This window comes from Schistocerca nitens, chromosome 1, assembly GCF_023898315.1.
Source record: "Schistocerca nitens isolate TAMUIC-IGC-003100 chromosome 1, iqSchNite1.1, whole genome shotgun sequence".
Taxonomy (NCBI): domain Eukaryota; kingdom Metazoa; phylum Arthropoda; class Insecta; order Orthoptera; family Acrididae; genus Schistocerca; species Schistocerca nitens.
Window position 1 is genome coordinate 25,912,974 of NC_064614.1, and position 12,151 is coordinate 25,925,124.

The window sequence follows — 12,151 nt, forward strand, 5'->3', positions numbered from 1 at the left end:
GCTCTGATTTGTCCAATACATAAGAAGGGCGACAAACTGAAATGTGACAACTATCAAGGAATCGTCCTGCTTAATGTCTGCTGTAAGATCCCATCCAATTGCCTCATACATAGAATTCAGCCAGTGGCAGAATCGGTGATTGGGGAGTACCAGGGAGGTTTCCGGCCAGGATGGTCAACAGTAGATCACATCTTCAGTCTCCGGCAGCTCACTAAGAAACTGGGTGAATATGGTAAAGATTTGCATATTTTATTCGTTGATTCTAAGAAGGCCTATGATTGCATACATCGCAAGAGCCTGCTCAACTGTTTAAGGGAGTTTGGCATAGCAGAGAAACTCGTCAATCTGATAAAGATCTGTCTGAATGAAACATGTGCAAAGGTGAAGATGGGAAATCGTGTAACTGAGGAGTTTGAAATTGTGACAGGACTCAGGCAAGGAGATGGGTTGTCCCCTATCCTGTTCAACTTTGCCCTCGAGAAGATCGTACGCGAGACCTTCCAAGAGAACAAAGGGATTGAAATCGAAGGAAAGAGACTGGCATACTTAGCCTATGCAGATGACATCTGTTTACTCTCTAGATCGGAAGAGGAGTTGGAGCAAATGACCAAAGCACTAAAGAAGGCTGCAGGCAAATTTGGGCTAAACATAAACGAAGCCAAGACAGAGTACCTCGTTATGACGCATGGTCATTGTCAGACTGCTGATCATCTACAGTCACTGCAGGTTGGGGACCATTCCTACAAGAGAGTTCAAGAATTCAAATACCTAGGGGCACTTTTCACTGAGAACTCGTCATGTGAAGCAGAGATCAATGCCAGAATACAAACACGAAACCGATCTTACCACAGTCTAGCACAACTGCTTCGGTCCAAATATCTCTCCAGACAGTTTAAGATTCGACTGTACAAAACCCTGATCCAGCCTGTTGTTCTATACGGCTGTGAGACATGGAGTATCCGGAAACAGGACTTCCATAAGCTCCTTGTTTTTGAGAGAAAAGTGCTTCGGAAGATCTTCGGTACGGTTCTGGATGCAGATACCAGGGGAATGGAGGATCAGATACAACCAAGAGCTTGAGGAACTACGCCAGCAGCCCAACATAGCAGGAACTGTCAAAGCCAAACAAATGCAGTGGGCCAGCCACGTGGCCCGGATGAAGGATCACAGATGGCCTCAGAAGCTCCTGGATTTCACACCTACAGGAAAGAGACCGCCAGGGAGACTCAAGAAGCGTTGGAGGGATAGACTCCATGAAGATTTAAACCAAGTGTCAATAGATGTGATCGGATGGCGGATAGCAGCAATGGACAGAATACAGTGGAGGAGGAAACTTGTAGATGCGTGCGGTCCACTGGGCCTGATCACGTTAGTAGTAGTAGTAGTAGTAGTAATAATTTAAATAAGTAATTATTTTCCTGTAGGTATTTAACATCACTGTGTATTGAGCTGATGATTTTTGTGCAAATTTATTTTTTAACTTTTTGCACCATAGAAAAAATTCTTCAGGTATCTCACATTTCAGAACCTTCAACATCGCAGCGCGTCAGCAATCGTTGGTTAATATATTAAAAAAATAAGAACCCACCTCAATTGCGAAAAAAGCACAATAAAAAACACAAGCTTTTTTTAAAAGTTCTCAAAATGATGTAGACCATATTTTTTCAAGTTTTAATGAGCTTCACCATAATATCAGTTTTACAATTGAGCGAGAATCCGATACTAGGTCCTTAAATTTTTTGGACCGCACTTTAACTGTGGTTGACAACCGCACTGAATTTAAAATTTTTCGGAAAAATACATTTTCCGACAATAGTATACCTGCAGACTCGGCCCATCCGTACGCCCATAAGATGGCCTTTTTTCATTCTAATATTCATCGAGTTACAGCTATCCCTCTTGCACCAGATGCGGTAGAAACTGAACTTGTCACACTTGAGAATTTTTCTATAAATAATGGCTATAGGCCTCAGTTGGTGAGACAGATGTATAACAAGAAAATAAATAAAAATAAAATTACGTCTTCCACACTAGGGGATGCGTTAGATGACAAACAGGCGACAACGATATCTATCCCTTACATAGGCAATATAAGTTACAAATTGGGGCTTTTACTCAGAGCCCATAATTTCAGAGTCACCTATTCTACTAATAATAGTTTACATAGGAATTTAATTCACTCCTTGCAGAGTAAAAGCGATAAACTTTCCCAATCAGGAGTATATAAAATTACATGCGGGGATTGTCCAAAATTTTACATCGGGCAAACGGGGCGAGCTCTGGGTCTCAGGTATAAAGAGCATATTCCTACTAGAAGTGGTGACGGTACTAAGGGCTCTAAGTATGCAGAACACCTTGTGTAAACGGCTCATGCGCCAAGCCCTCCAGTTAATATCGAGTTACTTCATGCCGAGGTTAAGGGCTTAAAACTGGATGTTTTTGAAGAAATGCAGATCTTTAAGCATCTCCAACATGTTTAAGAGAATATCCTTAACGACCAACTCCTACTAAGAAATAGAAATTTTTTTGAAGGTTTTGCACCTTTACTTTGTTCCTCATACTTGCAAATCTGATGACCTGGGGATTATCACATGCGCGTGCTAATTGGCGAACACGGTTGGTTAAGTTGTTCATCTTCTTTCTTTTAATCCTCATTTTCCTTTTACGATGAAGGTGATTTTAGCCTGTTGAACAACTCACTTTTTATCCCTATATCTTTATTACCATGACGTCTTTAGATTACATCCCCTCAGCCCCCCCCCCCCCCCCCCCGACTAACTACTTGCTTTAGGTATAGTTTTTAAGAGTTCCTCCTGTTGTCATAGGTAGCTTCATATATGTTTCTTTACCAGCATAAGCAACCGTGTGCAGTTATTTTTAGGTTTCCTCTCCTATTTAGCTCGTCCCCTGTTCTATCCATTCCATTTTTTGATATACGTTGATCCACGGTTGGGAATATACGGGCTATTTATCCCCGAACCATGTATAAACTTTCTCGTAATCGTATGCGCATGCGCATTCAAGTAACTTCCCTTGTCTTGCGCATGTGCATAGATAGTGGGTCAGGCTTGTAAGTGAGCGACCATTTGTAGCTGCAGTTTATGGCGGGTCATGGCCCATCGAGCATAGGCCCGTGTGAGGTGGAGCGTACACCATTAAATTAAGTAGTGCTTTTGACTTTGTACATATGTACTGTTTATGTTTTCCTTTTCTTTTTCATTTATAAATGTATAGCTATGGTGTTCTTTTAATCATAGACAAAGGTCTTCTTTGGCACTTGTGGTTTTTATTGTTGTTCTGAAGAAGGTGTAGTTATCTATGCCGTGACCTGGGTTAACACTTAACACTAGGTGTTTTTTTCACAATTGAGGTGGGTTCTTAGTTTTTTAATATCTCACATTTCCTTCTCGTGTTATGATGGTGGTATGTCTCATTTGTTTCATACTGAGAATGAGTGTAAAATATGAATATCATGATCAAAAAGAGATAATATAAAATGGTTAATATCCCTGTCATCTCAAAAAGATTTCAACATGAGGTTCTTGGAGGTACTCCAGACACATTTCACAATCTTTTTCTGAAGAATTTTTTCAGTGATGGTGATTTCATCCCACAAGATGATTCCATAACACATCAGTGAATGGAAGTAACCAAAATGGTCAGATTTTGTGACATTCAGGTCTCCAATATCTGGGATTATCTTGATGGCAAAAGTTACTGAGTAAGCCTTTTCAAGGTTTAGAGGATGTAGTGTTACCAGTTAAACCCATTATCTATATGGACACATTACAAGTTCAACATTATACCTTCTTTATCCACTGGCTCTCATGTTCAATAACCATCTTTTGTTTGCTCCCGTGATCAGAATGGAATTGAATGCAACAGATTTTGTTGGAGTTTATTGCTGGATAGTTTACTGTAAGTCAGTTAAGAACATTTAAAAGTAACTGGTTGGCATTAAATTCTAATGATTCAGTGAATGTTTTATTGTCTATCACATTGTATGTGTCATCTACAAACAATGTGAAGTTCCCTGCTTTGTTGGAGGGAGAGATAGATCAATGATGCTTATAAGAAATAGCAGGGGACAAAGGAAGACACCTTATGGAACACCCTATATTACCGTTCTCCGGTCAGACTCTACCCTCCTACCAGCATGCTTTTTCCATCAAACACTACTTTCTGTTGTCTGTCCTGTACATGGAATTGAGGAAGTTACTAAACAGTCCTGTGATTACACAGTGGCAGGCTTTCTCTGTAAGTATCCTATGGCTGCAGTTGTAGTGATAACTGTTTCCTGCAGTTTCGTGCTGTTTAGATCAAAGTTGTCAAAGTGATTGGCAATCCTAGCATACATTAATTTTCCAAGTTTTTAGAAAATTGAGTCAAAAGTGAGACTTTCCTCCAATGCTAAGTAGCATATTGGGAAACAAGTTTCCTCCAGCAAACTCAATCAGCTGCCACGTTTTCAGCTTAGGATTATAATTTGCAAGATCTGTGGCAATATCTTTTTGAAGAGTCACTTCACAGTGGTACATTTCATTCTTGCAAGGAAGATACCTCGACTGAGGGAGCTGTTGAATATATGAACCATGGCTGCCTTTACCATCTGATTTCAGCAGGATTTTAGTAGTTCCGTTGAAATGTTTCAGTACCTGTTGAGCTTTGCTTTTAAAAGAAGTGATCGTTTTCCTTACTTCCTGTAATGTTATAGGGGCTACACCTACCTGATCTATAGAATTAAGGAAATGTTCTTTTAGTATTTTTCCTCAGCTACATTCAAAAAGTGCTCATTAAAGATTTCTTCCACAGTCACCCAAGTTTATTAATTTTAGAACTCAAATACAAACTTTTAGACTTCTGAATAACTTTAATTAACACTGCAATCTGTGCTGCCCACAATACAAATCATAGGTTATGAAACAATGGAAAATACAGAATGGAATAATGATAATATTATGAAAAGGATAGAGTGCTACTCACCATGCAGAGGAAATGTTGGATTGCTGACAGGCACAATAGCTTGAACATTATGTCACCTACAGTTACAAATTCTTGTATACTGCATTGAAAAACTTTATCACAAAATGGTCAAAATGTGTGTCAGAAGAATGAGCACACAAAAATTACACCAATCTAGGGTTCTTGCCAGCCAAAATTGCAATTTGACAATAAAACCAATAACGTTGAACACCACAGAGGACAGAAAATGTAGTAACCACATCAAAAACATCAAGAGAAACAATGTGTTTTTACTGGGTGATAGTCACAAAGTCACTGAAGAAATAAAAAATGGTATTCTAGATAGTTACATGCAATGTAAGAATGAAATTCTTAGACATAATTTATGTCATTGATAAGAATTATGATTGTTTGTTCATACCTAATATTGGTGTTCCTCCATCCTTAGGCGTGGTCCACTGTAGTTTGATAGTGTGATGATCCGAACCAAGAATTTCAAGTACTGGAGTATCAGGTGGCATCAGCACAATAACTTGGTATGTTATCTGATCGTCACCAAATAGATTTTTTGCTATACAAGAATAATTTCCTTCATTTACTTCCTCCAGTCCTGTCAGAAATAAACATGCACTTCTAAAACGATTATGTATATATACTGGGTAGTACACACAGATGTGACATGCTTCGAGGAAATTACTTTACCAAATAAATAGTTTCCTTCATAAGCTTTGGTCTATTGTTGTTATTCATGCATACATTAATAGTTGGTGCTGGTTAACAGCCACTAGAAAGATGATGAACGTATTACACATATTCTGGTTTTTGCTCACAGCTAATAGGACACATGACAAATGGCTTACTTAGTTTTGTAAAAAGAGGAACTTGATAATATGTATAGTTACTTTCTCACTAGTGAAATTACTGAGATATATTTAGAGCATATTAACGTACTTGTTATGTGAAGTAAGCCCTGTGATATTTTGAAACTAGAGTCGGATTTAAGGGTCCTCTTTTTGTGGAGCCACCGCACACTAGGTGTTGGATTTCCAACTGCCAGGCATGACATGGTAACGCTTGTTTTCAAAGCACGGCGTAAAACTTGAGAAAAAGATGCGATGCGAGCAGGAGCTAAGAGACAAAAGAAACAATACTAGATAGAGAAACTAAAAATAATTACACAATTTATGCCACAAATATATGGAATTTCATTGAAAGTTATGCACTGGTTCCCTGAAAATGAGAAAAAGTGTGGAAACTCTACATATCTCAACACTATTATGTGCAAATACTAATGAAGACAGGCAAAATACCATGCCCACTAATAGCCAAAACAATATATTATTGTGCAACACACAGAAGTATGTATGTTACTCATTCTTTTTTCCTCTTGTGAATTGTACTTCTAAAGACAATGGCTTTTATCTTCTAATGTGTCTTGTGTATTCACTATGCCATACACTTTGTCTTTATGGCAGAGGGGACAGGAAACTTTGTAGTGGTAAGTCCAGGACCATCAGTCTTTGTGCCAATGTCCTGGATTAAATTCCAAATGTGTGCACAGTGTCTCATGATGTGAGGGCATGCGGCACTGTTGAGGGTGATCCTTTTGTCAGATGGGGATGCTTAGCTTGGCGGCCCCTTGCTGTTTGAGAGGAGTGAGCTATGTCCTGGCACTAGGGTTTACCCCTTCTCTTCTCTCATCATCATCCAACACAAACATGACACCTCACACACACACACACACACACACACACACACACACACACACACCAGTCACCTAGTTTTGGTGACTGACGCCTAACAGTATGGCCTCGATGAAGTTCACGAGTACCGATATGCCGACAGCTGTGAACAACCTTGTTGCTTTCGCGTCTAAATCTCTCACTCTGGCCCAGAGGTATTACTCTCAGGTGGAAGAAGAAGCTGTTGCCATAGTCTACACTCCCTGGAAATTTCATGCTCCAAGTTTCATCTTATTACTGACCATAAACCCTTGGTTTCCTTGTTCAGCCCTCACATCTCCTTGCCTAACAATGCAGCATACCACCTACAACATCGGGCACTGTTCTTGTCTCTCTAGAATTATAAAATCCATTTTTGACCTATATCTAAAAATGCCGATGTGGATGCCATGTCCCATCTTCCCGTGGATCCTGATCCTGACTTTGATCATGAAGAATAGCTTTGCTCCCATCTTGATACTGAAACGCAGACTGAGGTCAATGGTTTCCCAATTATGAGCTGGTGCATAGCAGCTGCTGTTGCCACAGACCCAGTTCTCCGATAGGTGGTTCAGTTTGTTCAACAGGGCTGGCCATTTAAATTGCTGGGACAAGCTTCGGATCACCTGTACGACCATTTTTCCTTACAATATTGCCTCTCTGTTTTTGACTGTGTTTTGGTGTTGTCCACAAAAGAACCATCGCTTAGAGCAGCCACTCCCACTGCATTATGGTGCGACCCCTGTTACAGCAGTCCGCCTTGCCGCCCTCAACATCAAGCCTATCGTTTCCTACTCCCATCCCATTGGCTGAATCCTCCATGTACTTCACCCTGGGATTCCAGCTTCCTGGCACCAGGCTCTGATAAGTATCCCACCTGAGGTCCATTGCCGCAGCCTGTTGTTCCAGTTGGGCCACCTCCAATAGACCCATCACATCACCTCAGCCATCTTCACCGGTGGGTCCAGCCCCATCTCCTCTGCACTAGGAACTGCCAGCTGATAAATGTAAATGTCTTGTGACTAGAGCCTCCTGTCGGGTAGACCATTCGCCGGATGCAATTCTTTCAATCTGACGCCACTTCGGCGACTTGCGCATCGATGGGGATGAAATGATGATGATTAGGACAACACAACACCCAGTCCCTGAGTGGAGAAAATCTCTGACCCAGCCAGGAATTGAACCCAGGCCCTTACGATTGACGTTTAGTCACTCTGACCACTCAGCTACCTGGGTTGGACTGCCAGCTGATGATGACACAGAGATGTTGATGACACTCTTCTCTCCAGTGCTGTCAACGGGTGATGCAAGGGCCACTGCCCTCAGGAGTGCCTGTGCTCCTGCGCGTTCTGGCCCTATACTCCCATGCCTGCCTTGCACATCGTCCTGCCCCCTCTGTCAGCACCCTCTGCTGCCACTCCAGAGTTGATGAGTGTGACTCTTGTTGGGCTACAGGAAAATCCTCTGTCACCATGGCACCCACTGTGCACGAGGCAGAGGTGTGCTGAATCCTGCTACCAGTGTGAGTGAGTATGAGTGCACTGAGTGTGATGACACCATGTGTGAGTGATTTAACTGGCTGCCAACTGTATCAGCATGAGCTATCTGCTGGAGGCCACCTGTGGGAGGCGAGCATGTGACGCAGTCTCTGCCACACTGTCTGCTGGTGACAAGTGCGTATATATGTACGGAGCAGTGCTGACTGACTCTCTCTGAGTCCATTCAATTGTATCGTTCACACTTGTTGTGGCTCGTAATGTGTGGATCCGTGAGGTGCTTATTTCTGTTACTGTTCAGAGATTTATGAATAAAGCCATACTTGTGTTACTTGGATCAGTTTCGTGTATTACTTGGTTACTACAGCTTCGGAGGTATTCTTCAGTTCTTTGCTTCCTTCAGGTGGTTCTAACACCCCCAACTCTTAATGTTAGGAATTTTTTACCAATTATATAAAATTTGGCTTCTCATATTTCATTTTCATTAACTTATTAAATTTATTCTCTTAATATACTGATCACCCGGAACATTATGACCACCATCCAAGCGATAGCAGCAACACCTCGCGAAGAATGACTGCTAGTCAGACAAATGTTCAGTGCATGTAATATCATATCAGTGAGCATGCTGTCCGTGTGTATAATGCGGAAGGCAAGCCATCAATCTGAATTCAAGCGAGGGCAGACTGTGATGATCCACAAACTCGATACAAGCACTTCAGAAACTTTAACTTTTCCCGGCAAATTGAATGTTCAAATAACTTACGGGTTTGCTGCTGGATGACACCCTCTGTGAACCAAGGTATTAAATTTCCTTGCGCATTTCTTCCTCCTCGCATCTGTGCCTTGAGAATGGCAGGGTGTGCTCCTGTCAAAATATTGGCGGTGTTTGACGACGTCACCCAGCAGCAAACCCGTAAGTAATTTGAACTTCAGAAACTGCACGACTTGTTGGGTAGTTGAGGAGTGCTGTGGTGAGTGTCTTCAACACGTGGCAAAACTGAGGTGAAACCACATCCAAATGTCATGGGGTTGATCAGTAGGCTGGGCAGACTTATAGAGCAGTAAAGGCAGTGAACTGTGTTGGAACTAACATCAGACTTTAACGCTGGGCAGGATACAAGTGTGTCTAAACACACAGTGCATCGAACGCTATGAATGATGGGTCTCCACAACCAACAATCCGTGCATGTGCCAACGTTAACACCACGACATTGGCAACCACAACTGAAAAGGGCACGTGTCCATCAGCACTGGATGCTGGCACATAGGCAGAGCACTGCGTGATCTGATGAATCTTGATACCTTCTGCATCATGCCAATGGGAGGGCATGAATCCATAGTCTCCTAGGGGAACTGTTCCCTGGTACCTGTACTGTGGGATGGAGACAAGGTGGTGATGGCTCCATTATGCCCTGGGGAACATTGATGTGGGCTTTCATGAGTCCAGTGGAACTTGTGCAAGGCACTATGATGGCCAAGGAGTATTGTACAGTGGCTGCAGACCACATTCACCCCTTTATGACAGTCATGTTTCTCGATGGCAGTGGCATTTCTTAAGGAGATATTGCACCATCTCACAGTACCAAGAGTGTGATGGAATGGTTTGAGGAACACAGTTGTGAGTTCCAATTAAAGTGCTGGTTCCCCAACATGCCAGATCTGAACACCTCTGGGATGTGATTGAATATGGTGTCAGAGCTCCTCAAGCACCTCCCTGTAATTTACGGGAATTAAGTGACCTGTGTGTGTAGATGTGGTGGCGACTCCCTCAGTGACCTACCAGGTCCTCATTGCTTCCATGCCATGACATGTTGCCACTGTTATACATGCTAAAGGTGGACATATGGGCTATTAGGTAGAGGGTCATAATGTTCTGGCTGATCAGTGTACGTTTTTCTAACTAACTTTCTTTTGCATAACATTAAATTTATCCCAGCTTGGTGACTAATGACTGCATCGGTGTGCATACCAAACCCAATAAGACCAGAAGCACCAATGATGGGGGAATGGGCTACTTAAAACATAAATTATCTAACATCATTGGTCACAGCACATTGCTCATAAATGTCCTATACTTGGTGATGGAAAAAAGGAATGCACACCAGTGCTACACTAAGGCTAAGTGATGAGGAATGCCACAGATACAAAGGAAAGAGCAAATCACTTGAGTACTCAATATATGATGATGACAAGATACATTCTCAAAACTTTAAGCAAATATAAAGGTTAGCTGTTGTACTCCTAAGAAGTTATATGCACAGCTTTCTATGTCACTCATCACTTGAATCACTTGTTTCTTGAAAGCTATGTAGCATCTTGTACAACATAACAACTTATTTAATGGATAACAGTTATAGGCAGTAGCAGTAGAAAATTGTAGTAGATGACAGAAAATTTATTTCACATTATTTGTTTACCCTAAATACGTAATTAAATTATTCTACGACAGTACTCCATCTCACTCTCTGGAGTTTATTCAAACATCGGGTGGCGGGGAGGGGGGGGGGGGCGGTGTTAAGTGTTACGTGTACATATAGGATCAGTCAAAAAGGGCTTCACAATTTTGGAAAGACATAGAAATTTATTGAGATAATTTGCAGGACCAGTACATGCGTAATTTTATAGCAAACAACCCTCTTCCAGCACCAGGAGTGCCAGTATAGTACACAGTTAAAATGGCTACCTTCACTGATGTGGAGAGTGCTTGCTGTCCATTTCGTGCATCTGAATGTGCTTGAAAACTTTTTCGTTCCACAGATCAATGAAGATAACTGAGCTGCGATGGTTTACTACCAGCAAGATGGTTCACCAACCCATTTCCTCATGGAATTTTGAGGTTTCTTCGATAATCACTTCACAGGTCAATGGATTGGTCATGAAGGGACAATCGCACGGCCACCTCGCTCCCTTGAAGACCATGTGTATATTCCCCCTTACCAAACAATTTCACTGACCTGAAAAATCGAATCTATGCTGTCATTGGACAAGTTATGCACAATTTGCTTCAATGAGTGTGGGAAGAAATTGATTACTGATGATATGTATGCCACATCACAAATGGTAGGCACCGCAAACCAATATGAAATTTTTAACTTTTATGTGAAACTTTAGGCTGTTTGCTAGAAAATGATGCATCTACCTATTCCGTAAGTTATCTCAATAAATTTTGATATCATTCCTAAGTTATGAAGTCCTTTTTGACTCACACTATATTTAAGGCACTAAAGAGAAGTGTGGTGGAATGACGCATAGGAAATGTCAACACATAGTGTGGCCTCATAATTTATCCACATAAGTAACACACAATTCTGGGACTACAGAAGCTACTTTTATTTCACAAAGTAGAAGACACACTGGCATTAGATAAAAACAAACTTGCACTCTAAAGCAAAGGAACTTCTGTAACGTGGCAAAGATAACAACACAAAACACGCCAGAGAATTCACATCTACCACCTGCTACTCTTACGATGAACAAGTACATAAAAATATATCACTGCCAGAACAGTAACATCATGTGTGCAGTATTGTTACTCTGTTATTTAATTTATTTATGCCAAAAAGGAAGGTAATGGTTCCAATAAACTTCAAACAACATAGAGCACTGCATTACAACTACTATAACAACACAGTTAAACTATCAACAGTTCAGACCATAGTTCACACTCTGTTCAGCTTACCTCTTGAATTGGGTGCCTGTAGAACAGGCCGTGTAGGATCACCTTCACCTACTATAGTTGAAGCTGTCACCCAAAACTCATACTGCTCTAATTCCTTCAATCCCCGAACCTCATGTGTCCTTATAGTGGGCCCTGCTTGAAAGCTGGCTTGCTGCAAAAGTTTATAACACAACAATGTAAGTTACTGAAAACATCATTACCACATAAATATAACTGGTAAAATACAATGAAAAGGGGGGGGGGGGAGGGGGGGAAGCGAATGGGGAAGATGGAGGATCTAGATGGCATGC

The 12,151-nt window shown here is 41.4% G+C and overlaps 1 protein-coding gene across 1 annotated transcript in view; it reads right to left on the reverse strand.

Moving 5' to 3' along the window:
- The window catches only part of LOC126257762 (Down syndrome cell adhesion molecule-like protein Dscam2), a 381,956-nt gene that overhangs the window by 63,546 nt on the left and 306,259 nt on the right, over nt 1–12,151 (reverse strand). The window contains exons 21-23 of the mRNA XM_049955588.1: nt 11,862–12,012; nt 5,914–6,090; nt 5,384–5,572 (exon numbers count right to left, since the gene is read on the reverse strand). Coding sequence (XP_049811545.1) covers nt 5,384–5,572; nt 5,914–6,090; nt 11,862–12,012 — 517 coding nt within the window. The remainder of the gene's footprint in view (nt 1–5,383; nt 5,573–5,913; nt 6,091–11,861; nt 12,013–12,151) is intronic.